Here is a 19,077-nt window from a genome sequence, read left to right as displayed (position 1 = left end):
TTCACTCAGTGAGAAGCCTTCACTTGGGTAACAGAAGAGAGGATGGAGAGGGAAGAGAAAGAATTCACAGTGTGATCTGCTTTACACAGGCCTCCCAAGGCTGGCCCAGCAACTCAGATGATTCTGTGTGCATACAAGCCCTACCTACGATACTGGATTGACATTTCTGTTTTCTCTATTAAAAGCATCCTAAATAATTTACTGAAGTTGTAAAAGAAATCTTTGGTGCTAAACATCCTAATGAGACATTTAGAAGCACTCAAATTAGGTATTACAATTAATATCATAGGATCTATAAGAGTCAAAAGAAAATTCCATTTATAATTTTTTTTCTAAAGAAATAATAATCTGAGACTGGATAAAGAAAATGTGGTACACATACACCATGGAATACTATGCAGCCATAAAAAGGAATGAGATGAAGTCCTTTGCAGGTACATGGAAGCTCAAAGTCATTATCCTCAGCAAACTAACACAGAAACAGAAAACCAAACACCATATGTTCTCACTTACAAGTGGGAGCTGAACAATGAGAACACATGGACACGGGAAGGGGAACAACATACACACACTGGGGCCTGTTGGGGGCTGGGATACGGGGAGGGAGAGCATTAGGGAAAATAGCTAACACATGCTGGGCTTCATACCCAGGTGATGGGTTGATAGGTGCAGGAAACCACCATGGCACATGTTTACCTATGTAACAAACCTGCACATCCTGCACATGTACCCCAGAACTAAAAAAAAGAAAGAAAAGAAAAGAAATAATGATCTGGGCTCTTTGTTGCAAACCACAGAACTCACTTTAGCTAAATTAAGCAAAAGAGAAATGGGGTTAGAAAGCCAGTTCTTGGCTTCTGCCTTGAAGATGCTGGGCCTAAGAAGCATGTTCAAATGGCACCGGGTAGCAATGAAGAAGGACAAACGTCTACTACATACGTCAGCAACAAAATCAGTTAAAAAATACTCCCAAAATACAAACATATGAATAGTGGGCAAAAGTGCCCTTTATTATTACTTGTTGGCATAAGAAAGAACCAATTTCCTGCCAGATCATGGCATTTGAGACTATGGAAAAAGGCCTGGAACATGAGGAAATTAGGCATGCACACACACACAATGAAAGTGGCTAATGTGAAAGTTAACCAAAGTAACTTAACCAAAGCCAGAGACTATAAGCAGATTCCATGAGTTTATACAATCTGAATTAAGGCCAGCACCCAGCAGGCCCAGGAATGTGGTTCCATCTGTTTCATGGTTGAAAAATTCCCCAGAGAGGCCAAGTATCTTGATCAAGAGTGTAGGGGAGTCAAGAGCAGAAACTGCCCCGAGTGTTTACCTTTAGGAATGCGTGACCTCATAAGACAGTATTCTCCTTTCTCAGGTAATCTGTCCTGAGTCAATTAGTGGTTGTCTGGGGCCTCACAGAATGGCTTTCCTGTTTGAGTGGCTTGGCTGTCTCACCTGGTGTGCAAAATTGGTTTGGAAATGAGGTAATCATTATATTTTTCACATGGTGACATCCTGGGAAGACCTGCTGTGAGTTCCCACTAGGGAAGACTAGCTACCTTCCCATAGGCAGGTGGCTATGTCCCAGCACACAGATGTTAGGATACTGCTCAGAGGAGCAGCATGTGTCAGCAGCACGTGGCTTGGCAGGAGCCAGGAGGCTAAGCAATAAATATCAAGGGAATGATTTGTCAGAATAGCACCCCAAGTGCAGGGGAAGTGAGAAAAGGCATAGTGGTAGAATCAGGGAATGAGTTCTGCCTTCATCCAGGTCTCCCACATGAGGACTTGGGTCTGCAACCACAGAAACTTTTCTATGGACCTGGCAACAAAGTCCTAAGCCTCAGCCCCTGTGAATATTTCAACACATGCAGGATAGGAATATTAATAACCTGGATTCACATCAGAATGTTCTCCAAGTAATTCAGAGTGTTTCGTTTTACAACTCAACCCCGAGGTTGCCAGATCTCAGTGCTTCATGGAACGGACAGTGACAGGTGAATATGGCCACTCCCACTGAAGGCAGCTCCTCCAACCTCATCACCATTTGCAGCAAAGGCCAAATCCACAGCTCTAAGCATCATGCCACATTCAGTTCAATTCCTTCTTAGTAGGGTACCTAGGTCAGGGGTCAACCCACACCTGTTTTTGTAGACGAGGTGTTACTAGAACACAAGTATGTCCATTTGTTTACATATTGTCTACAGCTGCTTTTATACTACAATGGCATAGTTGGGTAGCTGCAACAGAGACTGTATAGACTTAGACCTTTAAGGTCTAAGGCATTCACCCTGTGACTCTTTACAGAGAACATTTGCTGACCTCAACCTAGGCTATGGGAGCTCCAAGGCCCTTCACCAAGTATACTGTAAATTCCCTGAGAGCAGAGTCCTTTTGGAACCTCCCATGGGACCTTACACAGTGAGGTACACACAAAGAATCAACTTTTAGAGCTGAAAGGGACCTCAGGTATCATTTTATCCAATCCTTTTATTTTAGAGATGAAGAAACCCAAGCTGCCAGTTGAAAATAACAGAATGGCAGAAAGCAGAACCAAAAATCAAGTTTCCTGAACTCCACTGTAATGCTCTATTACTTGACAATTGGTAAATATAAAATAAATGCAAAGATGGTTATGGATTTACACAGCAATATCATTTGCTGGGTACATGGCGTGTGCCAAATACTATGTGGATGTGGTTATTTCAGTTTTGGACCTCAAATCTCAGGAGAAAAGTATATGTATACATATTATATATATACATAAAATTTATATGTGTATCCTGTATATTATGTGTGTGTGTATACAGTTGACTCTTGCAAAACACAAGTTTGAACTGCACAGACCCACTTATACATGGATAAGTGTAAGTGGATCTTCCACCTCTGTCACCCCTGAGAGAATAAGGCCAACCCCTTCTCTTCCTCCTCCTCCTCCTCCTACTCAGCCTGCTTAATGTGAAGATGAGGAGGATGAAGACTTACGATAACCCACTTCCATTTAATGAATAGTAAATCTATTTTCTCTTCCTTATGGTTTTCTTAATAATATTTTTGTTTATCCCCTTACTGTATTGTAAGAATACCACATATAATGCACATAACCTACAAAATGTGTGTTGCTTATTCATGTTATCATAAGGCTTCCCATCAGTAGTAGGCTATTGGTAGTTAAGATTTTAGGAAGTCAAAAGTTATACGTGGATTTTCAACTTGTATGGAGGGGTTGGTGCCCCTAACTCCCGTGTTGTTTGGAGCTTAACTGTATACACGTAATACACACACATACTGTGTATGTCTGTGTAATAATAGGATAATGGTGCACATGCTCCTTTGAAGGAGACCGCCACCATGAGGGGAGGATCCATCTGATTTGTGACTTCAGGATCACCGTTTTCAGTTATTACCACCTGTTCATCTGAACCCAGCTGATGGGAAGTCAGTACCGATCCCAAGGAGCAGAGCCATGACACAGATTGTCTTTGTCTTCCATCCCCAGTGCATTGGTTCGTTCTCATGCTGCTATGAAGAAATACCCAAGACTGGGTAATTTACAAAGAAAAGAGGTTTAATTGACTCACCTTTCTGCATGGCTGGGGAGACCTCATGAAACTTACAATCATGGCAGAAGGCACCTCTTCACAGGGCAGCAGGAGAGAGTATGAGTGCCAGCAGGAGAAATGCCAGATGCTTATAAAACCATCAGACTCGTGAGACTCACTCACTATCACGAGAACAGCATGGGGGAAACCACCCCCAAGATTCAATGACCTCCCACCGGATCTCTCCCTTGACACATGGGGATTATTACAATTCGAGGTGAGATTTGGGAGGGGACACAGAGCCAAACCATATCACAGGGTCTCTTTTTCCAGCTCTTCATTGACCATCCCCTACGTCACAAACCTCTCATCAACTAGGTGCATCTGATAACCACTCTTTAAAATGAAGCCTGGGTATTCCTTCACTCCACAGTGTTCACCAACAAGCCATTCCCTTTGAGAGGCATTTTTCTCCCACTCTGGAATGAAAAGTGCCTCGCCCTAGTTAGAGCAATTCTTGGCACACAGATGAAAAATGTTTTCTGAGGAGTGTTAGGCCTAGATAAGCCTCTTATCAACCTTTAGGGTGACCTAAACTGGGAGAGGAACCAGAAGAGATAGCCCATGGTTTTTCTCCAGCAGTGTCCTTACTCTCCTGGGGGAGGTGAGTACCAAGAGAGGGTCCTGGGGTCTTGCCAGGGTGGAGAGCCTGGTGTCCCTCTATCACCTGCTCTGGAATCTGACCTGGCAACAGATCTACAGGAGAGAGAGGGGAAGAGGTGGATGGCTTTCTCCCTCTTCTCTGCCTGAGCTTAGCTGGGCCTCTCCCCTAATTGCACACTTGAATTGAACCCCAACTTCTTCCCTGCCTGTGCTGCCAAACTCTGCTCAGTGCTTTCCTGATACCATGTCCCTTGGTTTGGAGCTCCCATAGCCTCGTTCTTGCCCTCCCCCTGCAGTCCTTCCAAATGCCCAGTGGCTGCCACTTTCCCAGACCCCCAGGCCGCAAGTTCTGCCAGGGCCCAACTGACTTCCCCCACAAGACCCAGGGCCTGGCACCTGGTAGGCTTCAGTAAACAGCTGCCGCATGGAAAAGTGCATTTCAAGCACCTTGACTTCATTTTTATTGTTTTTAATTATGAACATACATTAAAGGGTTTTGGAGTTAGTCAGACCTGGCTTTGAACCCCAACTCTGCCACTTTCCATGGGACCCTCAGCAAAACACCTAACCTTTCAGAAGCCAGATTTCGCATGTAAAACAATCACAATATATCTAAAGGAGTAGGGATACTAGATTAAACAGAATGTCACCACAATGTCTGGTGCATAGGAGAGAGATGCTTTACAAATTATATCTATTATAATCCTTTCCTGATCCTGCTACCCTTGACCATGCCAGGTGTCTTAGAATGACTCGGAAAGTCCTAGCAGTGAGGCTGGACACCCCTCCCCTCCCTGCCAGGGAGTAAACTCAACTCAGCAGCAGCTTTATTCTCACCCCTGCTTTCAGTCTCCTATGTGGTGCTATAACAGCCTAACTTGTCTGGGCCTTGAGGAGGAATGAAGCTGCTAGAATCCTGCGAGGACTTGATGGAATCCACTGAATTCCATGGACAATATTATAAAATTCTTTAGATTTATTGTTATATCTCACCTTTATAGTGCCTGGCGAATAGTCTGTATTTTTTTTTTTAATTGTGGGACTCTGCCATACATATCTGTAAATGAGTCTAGGTCTTAGTAATGGAAGAAGAGTCGACTGGAATAGAAATAAGATTTCTCTCAAGTCAAGGGCTTCATCCTTTCAAAGATGATTTTCAAAGCTTACTCTAGAATCCTGACTGACACACTTGGGCCAAGGCCACCTCTTGGGCAAACTGGCCAGGGGACAAAATCTGCTCTTGGTGGCCACCCCCACAATGCACAATGGGTACACTTTTTTTTTTCCCAGTGGCATGCGATACTCCTGGTCTCTCTTACCTGCTTCCTTCTGGTCCTCTTCCTTCTGCCTACTGACCTGATAAAGTAATCCCAGCTAATGTGTCAGCTGGGGCTACTGCATCCATAGGTAGCCCACTATGAGTAGCATATGTATATTGTTTAAAGGACCTCTAAGGAACATTCCTTAATCCAAAGGGGTTGATCAAAGAATGGAGTTCATGTCACTATGGCAGAGAAGTGGGAAGGAGACTCTAGAACAGGTGGGTCTTTAGGCAGCTCTGGCTCACCCTATCTAGTAATTGCCCTGCTTGCTTGTCTTAAGTGTTGGAATCTGACCTTTACCTTGGACTATTCACTGCCATCTGTGGAGAATTAAAGAAAGGCAAAACCTTGGTCATCTCACTCTTGCTCACCATTGGAAAAATGCCTTCTGATTTAGTGCAGCAATTTCTCCTTATTAAGCTACAAGGGGCTGGGTAAAGTGAGGCAGGAAAGAGCACAGATTCTGATGCCAGGGGATGAAGTTTGAAGCCAGGTTCTACAATGTTCTAGCTCTGTGCATTTATCCAGAGGGGACTCAGTCTGACCTTCAGCTTCCTCATCTGTAAATTGGGAATAGCACCAAGACCTACTCCATGGAATTCAAGGAATCAGCGTAACTAAGGTGTTCGGAATAGCAGTTAGCCACTGTTGCTGTTATTTGGTTTCCAAACTGATTCTCCGACTTCTGAAAATGCAGAGACACAGCTCATGGGCCCAAAGAGGATTGGGGTTTGAAGACTGGGTTTTCTGTATCATAAGCCACTTCAGTGCTCCTCTGTCTCACCTACCCTTTGCCCTCCTCCATCCCTGCTATCTCTTTCCCAACATTCTCCTCTTCAAGAACCTTATACTTTGAGGATAGGGATGAGTAGCTTTGCAAAAACAACACCACCACCACCAACACCAACAAAACAGTAAACAAGGCTGCAACTGTTTGTGTAATTCCACGGGCCATGGAGCAGAACCTAAGGCTAAATGTCACTATATAAAATGACTGAGGTGCTATATACCTCAGGGTGACCTGAGAGCAGTAGAAGACCGCTTGCCTACCAAATCTCTCCTACATTTGAATGTCACAGGGCTTTAAATTTCCACTGTTAGACTCACCCTTGTGGATTTTGGATACTCCCATGGGCCCTGGTTAGGTTAAGGATAGTGTTCCGTTAACTAGGCCGGGCACAAGAATCACCGGCAGCACTTGTTAAATTGCAGATATCTGGGACCTCCTTCCCTGAACACTCTGATTCACACATTTGGGCTGGAGTTTGGAAAATGCCCCAGGTAGTTCTTATGCTTGTACAAGACTGGGAAACCCTGTTCTGGTGGAGAGTGGTCAGGTATGGAGTCTGGATCTCCATGTTTCTAAGTTTGTACAGAGGAACCCATCAGGCACCTGACAAGTCACCTGATGGGTGAGAGGATTAACTATCTTCCTTCCTTAAAGGATAAGAGACTCAGAAATGCTTCAAAAAACTGTATGGACACAGAAGGAACCATTTTAACAGATATGGGAAATAACACTGGGAAAAGGAATGCAAGAATAGCTTCAGTATCAGGTGGAAGCTGTTGAAGTTGATCTAGAAGATGGGGAATAGATGTGATAAAGGGGAAGATTCTTCTTTAGGAAGATTAAGTGGACAGTATTAAGCATGGTGGACAAGAGGTGAGAGAGGCTGCAGGTAGGATGCCAGCTTGTAGTAGGAAACAAGAATACATAACTTAGTTTCTATGGTAGAGACTAGCTCCAAACCTGCTTCCTTTCTCTCCTTGGAACACAGTTAGATGACATTTCCCAGCTTCCCCTACATAGAGGAATAGCCACAGGATTGAGCTCTGGACTATGGAAAGTGGGTGGAAGTGATTTGACAATGCAAACCTACCATGCTGTCCTCCAACTTCAATCTTCCCTGTGCTGGCTGACGGTAGAGAGCCCAGTAGAGGAGCTGGCAGTCCCGTAGGGTGGCAGAACCGCAGTGTGGAGGGAGGCCACTCACCAAACACTGCATTGAGCTACTGTGTGAACAAGTTGGCAGGTTGCTGTTTCAGCAGTTGGCCTATACCAACCAGGACAGTGCCTGACATATGAACAGTGAAGACTGTAGTTTGCAAAAGGGGTTCATGTTTCTTATCCTATTTGACTTCATAATAATAATCCTGCCACACAGATCAGATCCCTGTTATATTCACAAAGTACCTGAATGAGGAAAGGCCACATAACTTTTCCCACACAGCTCCCCTCTCCCAGAGCCTGCCCAGAACCCTCAATTCCACAAGAAAAACCTGAGGCATTTGTGACAAAGGGCCACGGACATATGGCTCCTTTGGTTTCAAGGGCAAATTCCAAAGACTGCTGTCTCTAGATTTTATGCTATGACTATAAAATGCGGCAGAGAGCAAATGTACAAATGAATAAAAGGCAGGTGAGATGGCTCCTCGCCTTCACCCTTGGTGTTGACAGGGCCTATGCACTCTGGCAGCATTAGGAAGCAGAAGTGGACATTGACAGGAGAGGAGCCTTGGGCTGGATCAAGAAACCTCTATCTGTTGCCATGACAACCTCCCAAATTGAATGTTTAAGAGAGTAACTGGGACATGGTGTTTACTTCGTCTCTATTCTAGGTAATGGGTTCCCAGTTGGACTCCATTCACTGCACATCCTCCCCTCCTTCCCCTTTTGTGTTATTTCTCCTCCAGTCAGACACTTGTTTCTTTTACCCCTTACCATAGAATAATGTTAAACAAAAGTGGAAAAGAAACCATCAACCCAAGGTCCATAGAGGTTGATATAGGATGTGGGGTAACCAGCACCAGATTTCTACACCAAAGCCTGTGGGTAACCCAAGACGTGCTGAAAAGGCCTCCCACGCCAAAACACCCCTCCTCAGATGCAGGGCCAGGTACACCATATTTAGATAATTAAGCACTTCCCTTTTAAACTACAGTTGCTCCATAGGCAGGTAGGGGCACAGCAATCTTCCACTTTATAAACAAAAGTCTGGATCCCCCAGCTGCCGTCAGAGATACTTCATGATACGATCTGTTAGAGTCTGAATGTTGGTGTCTCCCCCAGAATTCTTATGTTAAAATTTCATCTCTAAGGTGATGGCATTAGCAGGTGTGGGCTTTTGGAGGTGATTAGGTCACAAGGGCAGAACCCTCGCAAATGGGATTAGTGTCCTCATGAGGGGCTGAAGAGAATAGAGTTCTCCTCCTCCACCATGTGAGAACCCAGTGAGAAGGTGCCAGCTACGAACCAAATAGTGGCCCTCACCAGACACCAAATCCGCTGGTGCGCTGATAGACTTCCTAGCCTCCAGGACTGTGAGAAATAAATTTCTGTTGTTTATAAGCTACCTAGTTCATGGTATTTTGTCATAGCAGCTCAAACAGATTAGGACAGAGGGACAGAGCCTATATATATATATATATATACACACACACACACACACACACACACACACACACACACAGAGTCTTGCCCTGTCGCCCAGCATGGAGTGCAATGACGTCATCTCGGCCCACTGCAGCTTCCACCTCCCTGGTTCAAATGATTCTCCTGCCTCAGCCTCCTAAGTAGTTGGGATTACAGGCATGTGCCACCATTCCCGGCTAATTTTTTGTATCTTTAGTAGAGACGGGGGTTTCACCATATGGGCCAGGCTGGTCTCAAACTCTTGACCTCGTGATCCGCACACCTCAGCCTCCCAAAGTGCTGGGATTACAGACATGAGCCACCGCGCCTGGCCCCTTACTTATATTTTTATCTGCCTTCCCAATATCCATTCACACCCTCTTCACCACAACCAAGCTGAGCTCTGAGTTTTCCGGGACACATCTGGACTTGTCTTGCTTCTGAGCCATTGTTCATATGATTTCCTTCGCCTAGGACATTGCATTTATTTCCTACCTCTTATTGCTTGATCACCTTGGCTAACTCCTCATGTGCCTCATTCCTCCCTCTCAAATGACATTTCTTTTTTTAACTTTTTTTTTCTTTTTTCTTTTTTTCTTTTTCTTTCTTTTTGAGACAGAGTCTTGCTCTGTCACCAGGCTGGAGTGCAGTGGTGCAAACTCACCTCTCTGCAACCTCCACCTCCCGGGTTCAAGCGATTCCCCTGCCTCAGTCTCCTGAGAAGCTGGGACTATAGGCGCATGCCACCATGCCTGGCTAATTTTTTGTATTTTAGTAGAGATGGCGTTTCACCATGTTGGCCAGGATGGTCTCTATCTCCTGACGTGATCCGACCGCCTCGGCCTCCCAAAGTGCTGAGATTACAGTCGTCGTGAGCCACTGCGCCCAGCCCCCAAAGACATTTCTTAAAGCATGGCCTGTACTTCTTCTCCATGCGCTCTCCTCTGGGGGACCTCCTCTGTCAACTGTAGCTCTGAGCAGAAGTTCAGATAAACATCCCTAGTCCTGACCCCCTCTGATCCTCAGCTCTGATTCTCCAGCATTCTAAGGAACATCTGCACGGGACTGACCTGCCAGTACTTCAAATTAAACCATTCCGAATCCAAATGATTTTAATGAACAGCAACTCCCTTCCTCACAGGATATATAGGCTTTCAGAGTTAAAAGGAAACTAAAAGCTCAGTTTGTCTGTACTCTTCAATTGACAATATCTTAGACAGTAATGGTCAAGCCCATCAAAGATAGCACCATTCTTGATGTGGACACTAATCTATCCAGGGGTGAATGTATCCAGGAAACTGCTGAGTCTTCAGTGTTGGTGCCCTTAATAGACAGTATTTGCACAGGCTTCTTCCAAGGCATGCACCTAATTTTGTATTCACTTCTCTATTCCACAACACACTCTGTCTTTTGGCCCTCGTTTGGACTCATGTGGCCTCATGATGGGACCACTGGAATAGCCTCCTCACTGACTTCTGCCTCAGGACTCTCCTTATTCCAACATGGTCACAGTGAATGCAGCCCTAATAGCAATGGCAAAAACAGCAGCAGCTCACATTTTATCTCACTAATCTTCCTTAAACCCACATAGCATGTACCCCAAAATGTTAGATTGTGAACTTATCTCATCAGAGAAGGTCAGACTGGATGACTTCTGGAAGCTTTTCCAAATAATAAATTCTATGGTTTTATGAATGTTGATCACATTTTATGGAAAAATAGACTTAATCTTAAAGCAAGTCACGCAACCAGTTTGTGGCAGACCTGGAATCCAGGTCTTCTTTCTTCCATATATTTTTTTTCATTTGCACAAATTTCTGGGGTATATGAGCAATTTTGTTACATGCATAGATTATGTAGTGGTAAAGTCAGGACGTTTAGGGTATCCATCATACTTTGAGTTCATTGATCTTCCCACTAAAGCACAAAGTCCGGCTATGAATCTTTCTAAACATAACCCAAATCAATCTCCTATTGTGTGTAGACACTTCCAGTTACTCTCACTACTTACAAGGGAGCAGATACCACTTACCTCCCATTCAAGGCCCCCTCCTTCTACTGTTGTTGGCTTTTTTGCTGTCCTGTTTCCAATTGCTCCTTCCATATACCACTTGCTTCAGCCAACCCCACGTACCCATAAGCCCTGAGCATCCTCATCTCCACACCTTTGCTGGACCTGACATGGTTGCTCACTTTTGGTCACCTCTGAATCCTGATCATTCTTCAAGACATAACTCAGGTCCCACCCTACCCAAAGCTGGGCCTGGAGGCACCATTTGGGCCACACTGGTCCCATCATATGCATGACTCATTTCATTCCTGTCCCTCATGTGCCACTGCTGCTTGTTTGCATTGCACTCCTCAGTGGCACCCTTATGAGCTGCTGGGAGCCCATCTTCTTCTCTGATCTCCCCCAGCCCCCTTCAGCTTTCACAGAGCCTGGCACAGAGTAGGTGCTCTGTAAGTATTTTCATGTATTTATTGATTGATTATCTTTTATCCCCTAACTCCCTATATTCTTTATCTTACTATCTCCTTCATGCATTGCCATTTAAAATTATGTGTCACTCCTATATAATAAAAAATATACAAAGGAAGAAAAGAAAAATTACAAAAGAAAGGTCAAAAGCATTTCTTTCCTCCCTTTTCTGGTTTATCTGAGGTCAATGTGGAGTGATTCATGTGAACCAGCATATTGCCTCGGCCTCCTCCATCCTGTGAAATGCTTGTTTCAAGTAGGGACTGGACCATATTTTGTCCTTTTGATGCTCCACTGAGTAGTTCAGCCCTATTTACTTATGGTTTGCACCAGTGGTTCTCAGTCTTTGATGAGCTTCAGAATCACCAGCAGGTAGCTTTTTAAGCGTACAGATGCCTGGGCCTCACCCGACCCTCCTAAATCTGAATCTCTATAGGCAGGACCTGGGCAGGTACAAGTGAAGAAGGCATGTGCAGTGACTCCTTCATGCCCCAAAGGCTGAGAACCACCAGCCTACCCATGGTTTACCTCCAGTGCTACAATAAAGGGGTTCCAAAGACTCTTCCAATGCCAGCAGAGCTAGAGAGAACTTCTAGAAGTTAACAACTCCATTTCTTTTTACAGGGAAGAACTCATTTCAGTTCAGACAGTAGGCTATTTATCTTATTTGTCCTTAAAGAATTTCACATCTCAGAACTAAGATACTTCTTGAAAGAAAAGACACGTTTCCAAAGCAGGTTGTCATTTAGGGAACCGGAAGAGAAATGTCCCTGACTGTTGGAGCTGACCCCTCAGAACACAAGCAGTGTTAGATTTAAGACACCCTGGGTAGAGAGAGCCCTTTACAGACCTACATCTTAGGAAACTCATGCTTAACCACTTTGCTTCTTTACTATCTCTAGTTCCTCCAGTCTTGATAACACATACAACTCAGGATGTGTTCTGGGTAATAGTTTTTTAATAGATACCACAGAGCGAGAGCCTACAACGTTTTCCTCATAATACTGAGAGATAATATTTGTGCATGTGTGAGTATTTTTGATGAGAGCACCTATGGTTATGCATAGCTGAAAGGTTGTTGAGGAGGGGGTAGGAAAATCTGCAAAGAGAACCAGGGATCCTCTTGAAAACAAAGAGGATCCTGTACCCTGTCCCGCTACCAGGAGCCTTGGGGAAGGAGTTATGTAGGAGCTTTCTTAGATGAGGGAGCAACTGACAGGAGGAATCAACTTCCCTTCAGTTTGAAGAATCCAATGGGTCAGGGATCTGTACCCAACCCGCAGTCAGGCCAACCACATTGCTCCAGACATGGGCTCTACTGGGCTCCAGCTTGCGGAGCAGCAGTCCAGTCAGAGGCAGTCAGATCCAGTGGTGGTTGCACTGTACTTCAGCTGCCATTGGTCTGCAGCAATGAGACAGACTGCTTGTGTTCTCAGGGGTCAGCTCCAACAATTGGGAACATTTCTCTTCCAGTTCCCTGACTGACCTGCTTTGGAAACTTATATTTTCTTTCAAGAAGTATCTTGGTTCTGAGATGTGAGATTCAGTCGGTAGGACTGAGCCTCTGACTTCTTGTACACATCAAGGGAGGGAGGCCCAAGGGCTTTACCTTTACTTATTGGGCTACATGGAGCCTACAGAGAAAGTCTTACTAATAACCCAGATCCATACTCAGCTCGAAATGCGCACACCAACTCCATGAGAGATGTGCTGCTGCTATTATCATTGCACTGGTTAAAAAAAAAAAAATCTGTGGTCCAGAGAGGTCAAGCAGCCCATCCTGGCCAACACACTGGTGAACCACAGCCTGACACCAAAGTCTCACTCTTCCACCACGTCTCTTGCCACTAATAACATGGGCCCAGCAGCTGACAACTCAAAGGGAACCAAGAATGAGAAGTTTTTGACCTAACTGACTGTCTAAATTGACAGACGCTTTGTCTTGCGTGGAGGGGGCCAATAAACGCCCAAAGAGACAACACAAGTCATCAAGGAGGCAGGAGCTGATACTACTAGCAGTGGGCATCAGCCTCTGCAGACCCAGTTCTCACTCCCACCACCCTTTGGTGCACTTCAGATATGCATCATACAACCCTTGAGGCTAGCACTCCAGGGACATGTTACCAGGAGAAGAAGCACTCACTGCCATAGCAGGGCAGGCAAATTTGTGTATTGAATTATTGACTACAGATCAAAACCTGGAGATAGTGGGAAAGAAAAACACAGTAGCTTAACATGATGAAGGGAACTTTAAAAACCTAGTGAGCTCATGCTTAGGCAAGCTGCCCAAGGTGACCAGGCAGTCACAGCAGCTCAGGGACATAGAGGCGACACCACAAGATCTGCTCCTATCTGTTCTGGAAGTCAGATGACCACACCACGAGTCACCACAACTTGTATTGCACCCTGCATCACTCAGAACCTTTTGGGCCACTCAATAAATGAAATAACTAGTCGTTTCCATCAGACAATTAGCAGGACTCTGTTTTACTTCCCGCATGCTGAATTGATGATTATTTGACTAGACCAACCCTATACACGATTGTTCTGGAGTCCTGTGGATAGGGCTTAATAGTTCGTCAGCATCTGTTAACTGGGCACCGATTGGATGCTAGATTTCTATCAACAACACTCCTGACTGTGATGCCCTGAGGCTGTTAGAAGTTCTGGACATTTAATCAGCATTAGCAAGGCCACCTATGTCAGCGGTGGCAGAAGCTGCCTATTATTGGACCTGCCTCTGATTATGACTCAGTGACTCTCCACCAGGGCTGCACACTGGGGTCACCTGAGAGTGGATATGAAAACGCTGTTTCAGGGTCCTACACACAGAGACACTGATGTAATTGCCTTGGGGAGCAAACTGCCATCAGAAGTTTTAAAATCTCTCTCAATGGTTTGAATAGGTAGCGAAGGCTGAGAACCACTGGTTTCTGTTGAAACCTCAGTTCCTGGCGCAAGAGATATTCGTGACGAGTTTGTCTGTATCATAGTCACTTCTGGGGTCCTGGGGTGAGACTGGGAGTGGAGGAAGCAATGAAAATGGGTGGAATGCGTTGATCTAACCTACACAGCACATCCTGTGTTTGTCTTTTCAAATTGCTTTCTGTTTTGCTTTTACTTCCTTGCTCTATTTCTTTCAATAAACCACACTCACTGCCATTATCTCTAGCCTGTTGTCCTCCCCTTATGATCAAAGTCCAAACTACATATGATCTCATTTACTCTCAAAATATCCCTGCAAGTGAGGAAGGAGCCAAGCCTTTGTTTCCCAAGGCAAATCAGGGACATGCACATCCAGAAAGGTTCAGTCTGCCGTGGGACTCATAACATTATTCAAGTCAGTGTGTTTATAGCAATTTTCAACTTACGATGTGTTTTCACCTATATGCTCCCTTGGAATCCTCACAGCAAATCTGTAATGACAGTATATTCCTAACCAGAGTGACCACATGTCCTGATTTGCTCCCAAACTATCCTGGGTTATACCTGTGGCTCCAGCCTAATTATTGATATCATCCCCTTTTCACTCTCAAAAATGTCTAGGTTTGGACAATAAATTGTATGGTCTCCTTATTTATAAAATGCTCTTGTTTTAAGAGGGGGCCAGTGAGTCTCCTGAAAGTTAAATAATTTGTTAAGGGTCATTTAGCTAATTAGAAGCAGAGGCAAGACTTGAACTCACATACTGTCTCCAAATCCCTGCCCCATCCACAGGTATTATGGAACATTAGAATCAGAGTTGATGTGATCTAACATTTCTTATTGTAGAAACTAAAAATGTGGGGAAATAATCTCTTAAAAGCCACTGTTAGAATGTTCCCCAAAAGGGAAAACTTGGAGTACATAGCAGAAATGGGTTAGTCTCCTTGGAAGCATTCTGTGAACACATTAGAATGGATTAATAACGTAAATAATTGTCATCATGATGGCACTTGAAAGCTTAACTTCGTAAAATAAGGTACTAGGCCTGACATAAAGGTGTTAGGAAAAGAGCAAGAAATTCAGAGTCTAAACTGTTAGATTTGAGGACTGGATCTGAATGCTATCTGCTGTCTACCTTTAGGCATTTCACCTACTCTCTGTGAGCACATGTATTGTTCAACAGAACAGGGGAAATCATCATTCTTAGTTCCCTGGGCTGTTATAAGAAGAGCAAACTGCAGCTCATCAAGTGCTCTGACAGCGAGTCTCATGAGGTCCCCGTGAATCCAGTTTATTTGTTTTCTTTATCTCTCACATGAGTGAATCAAACCTTATAAAGTTGCTGAGGATCAAATGAGATAAGGTATTTGAACATACTTTTAATGTCCTAATATGCTGCAATCTTTCCGTCTTCTTATCATCGTTATCAGCAGTAGTAGTAAGAGATAATGACTATCAATTGACATGGGAGACAATTACACGTCCTTGTGAAACTCACTGGGTGACTGTGATTTAGAGTGGTACACCCAGTGGAAACAAGAGGTTGGGAGGTCCTTCCAAGGGGGTATTGAAAATGGCCAAGTCATGACTATAACTGGGTGGGACCCACCCTGCTTGGAAGTCTTCATAGAAACCAACCCACTCTGCCGTGCAGAAAGCGCTTCAGTTACCTGACACCATCAACAAGAAGGCCTTTTTTTTCATGGGGAATCATGTACTTCAGAGAAGCTCCAAACTTTGGAAAAGTGTGATTCTGTCCACAATGACATCACTTCCCTCAAATGACACAGTTCAGGTAAGGCCTGGGCAGCATCTTTATTTCACAATATTTCTAGCCTTTACTTGTGCCATTTACTTGTAAATGAGAATTGCTAACCTGAAGCTCAAAAAAAAAAAAAAAATGGGGTTGAGGGAGGGGTCAAAACAACTTTCATACCTGATGTTTTGATCTCCCCATCAATCTGGTTTTTGAGGTAGCCATGAAGGCCTGCCTGGCTCTCATGGATTGATTTCCTTTAGGGAAGAAACAAATGATAACACAATCATTTTAGAATTCTTTGGGGAACGCTGCAAATTGTGCAGTAAGGTTTTTATATAAATGGAGAGACTCTCCAACACTGCCAACAAGAAAATTCCAAAGGTGCGGATAGAATCGGTCTCCACACCTAGGAGTGGGGCAAAGGGCTCCTTTGGCTCTAAAGAACCAATTTGTGTTTCAGATATCTTTCAGGAACTTGACACCTTGAAACTCCCTACTCTCAGGGAATCTGAGTAAGTCCTAGAATCGCTTTCTTCAAGGAGAGCAGCAAGACTCTGTTAAAGCTCTCCCTGTTCACTCCCTAGGCCCCAGGCCTGGATGATGGGGTTCAGAACACCCCCCCGCCGCTGCCCTAAGGTCCAACATTGGCCAGCATCAGATGAGACATGACCTCCTTTATTACCTGGGTCTGCCAATGGACCTGGAAATCCTGCCTGGGGCGGGGGTGGGGGAGTCCCAGAAACCAAAGGAGCAGACAGGGACCACAGTGGGAAGAGAACAGGCTGAAGAAAGCAAGTGTCACTAAATGTCAGGTGTAAGCTTGAAAAATAAACACAAAGAATGTAAAATTCAGCAGAAGAAATTTAACACACCTTTGTGGTAGCCTGGGACAATGGAGACAGATCATGTACCAAGTGTAAAGTAAGTCACAGTTCATTTTTATATATTTTAGGAGTCAGAAAGTACCAAGGACTGTGGATTGTTATCACGGTATATGTAGATCTCATATTTTTTGCAAAACATCTATTTAATTAGCTTGTAGAAAGGGTTTTTGGGGCAAAATAACATTTTCCCAATTCCAGGGAATATTTACGCCTTTTAAATTCTGCCAGGAGGCCCCTGACAGGCGCCAGTGACTCTTCCCTTCTCAGAGATCTGCATATTTCTCGGGAAACTTTGCACTGGGAGAGTTTTCCCCCTTTGTGAAAGGTCTTGGCGCCCAGGCAGTCCCCGACTTCCCCTCCCCCAAGTCCTGGCGACTGTTTCTGCTCAGCCCTGGAGGATACTCTCCCGCAGCCTCAGGTTTCCCTACTTCTGCATCGTCTGCACCAAAGGCTGATCAAATGTTTCTTTCTCCTTACACCGGCGGACCAGGAAACGGCGCCGCGGCCTCGCCTCCATCCTTCCTCCTACAGGTTGCAAATAAAGTACAGCAGCTCTGACATTAGGCAGTTTCTGTCCAGGTAGCAAGGCGACTTCATTTAAATTTGCACTGTGCTCCTTCATCCCTGTCTGCATCAGGTTGAACGATAGGCTCTCCGTACTACCAAATGCCTAACATTTCCTCGATACTGCCTTGAAAAATTATGATTATGACAAAAATAATAACGTCGGAGAACGGAGAGCTTGTTTTCTGCTTTGCAAGTCACCAAGCAAGAAAACACTTTTGTCTCCTTGGCTTTTATTTTAGGATCTCTGAGCAAAAGAGAGAAAGGGAATTTTACGAAATGTCATTTTCGCTTTGCCAAAGATAATTGTGTCAATAACGTTTCTCTCCCATCCCTCCCCTCCTCCCGTTTTAGAGGAAAGGTTCACGGGTCCAGCCAGGTTCTGCGGCATCCCGACACCTGGGGACATCTTTCAGGACCAGCCCGAATCGCGCCCGGGCAGGGCTCTGGACTCGGACTCCCAGCGGTGACAGCGGAGGCGGGGGCGGGGTTGACAAACTGCAGGTCAACTCTCCGAGAAGATAGCCACCTGCCGGAACCTGCCTTCCTCCATTCCGCCCAGGAGCCTCGCAGCGGGGCGCTGGCCTGCGGAAAGGCCACGGGGGAGCGCAGGGCTCCGCGCCGCCCTCCTGGGAGGGTCCGAAGTCCACTGCACCCGGCGCTCTGGTGCGTGAGCCCGGCGGGAGACGCGGCAGGTGCGGCAGGTGCGGCGGGAGCCTGGACTCCGACCTACCTTCACGAAGAGCTCGATCTCGGGGTCCCTGTCGTCCCCGTTAGCTGTCGCCGAGTCTGTCATGCCGTTGGCGCCCGGGGCCACCGTCCCGGGCCGGGGAGGCGCCACCTCTGCAGCGCCCGGGCCAGCACTCTGCTCTCCTGCCGCTGCCCAGTGGGGCCCTTCTTCAGGGCGCTGTTTAATTTTTCACAAAACCATCTATTTCTCCAGCCCTGGCAGCGGGGTCTGAGAGATCAGTGTCCCAGGTGCTCACAAGAAAAGGAGCGAAGCCGGGAGGAGGCAGGGGGCCACGGTAAAAGCCGGGTTAAGGGGATGACAACAGGTCCTGGGAGCAACAAGTGCCGGGCTGCCCGGAGGTGTCACAGGATCCGCGACTGTCAGCGATCCGGCCGCCGCCGCCAACGCGCCCAAAATAGCCGACGGCTGCAGGGCGGGGTCAGCCGGGCGGGGACGCAGCGGGGACACCCCGGGAGCTCCGGCCTGGGCCGGGCCACGGCCCCCGCCCCAAGACCCGGCAGGACAGGAGGCGGGGACAGAGCTGGCCCTGGCAAAGCCACATGTCCTGGGGGCTGATAATGAGGGGGAGGGAGAGAGAGTCGAGGAGAAGGGGAAGGGGAAGAGGAAGGGGAAAAGGGAAGGGGAAGGAAGAGAGGAGATGGCTCTCAAGTCTTCTGTTTCTTTAATAAAGCGTCAGCTCCTCCGAGTTACTCCACTACCAGCGTTACCCACTTGGAAAGCCCTTCCTGTCTTAGCGATGCTCAGAACCCCCACCAAAAGGGGCACTT

General features: G+C 45.9%; 1 protein-coding gene across 4 annotated transcripts in view; it reads right to left on the bottom strand.

Annotated features, from left to right (window-relative positions):
- Nucleotides 1–18,674, bottom strand: part of CLIC5 (chloride intracellular channel 5) — a 132,520-nt gene extending 113,846 nt beyond the window's left edge. For 2 of the 4 annotated variants that reach the window (XM_065543943.2, XM_065543942.2), the window contains exons 1-2: nt 18,293–18,674; nt 16,289–16,365 (exon numbers count right to left, since the gene is read on the bottom strand). In XM_065543943.2, the coding sequence (XP_065400015.1) occupies nt 16,289–16,354 (66 nt within the window). In that variant the 5' untranslated portion in view covers nt 16,355–16,365; nt 18,293–18,674. The remainder of the gene's footprint in view (nt 1–16,288; nt 16,366–18,292) is intronic. The other 2 variants (XM_074037856.1, XM_005552829.4) reach the window with 1 other exon arrangement.
- Between the last annotated feature and the right edge of the window lie 403 nt (nt 18,675–19,077).

The sequence above is a fragment of the Macaca fascicularis genome, chromosome 4, assembly GCF_037993035.2.
Source record: "Macaca fascicularis isolate 582-1 chromosome 4, T2T-MFA8v1.1".
NCBI lineage: Eukaryota > Metazoa > Chordata > Mammalia > Primates > Cercopithecidae > Macaca > Macaca fascicularis.
Note: the sequence above shows the minus strand (reverse complement) of the source record. Positions and strands in the feature narration are given on the sequence as shown.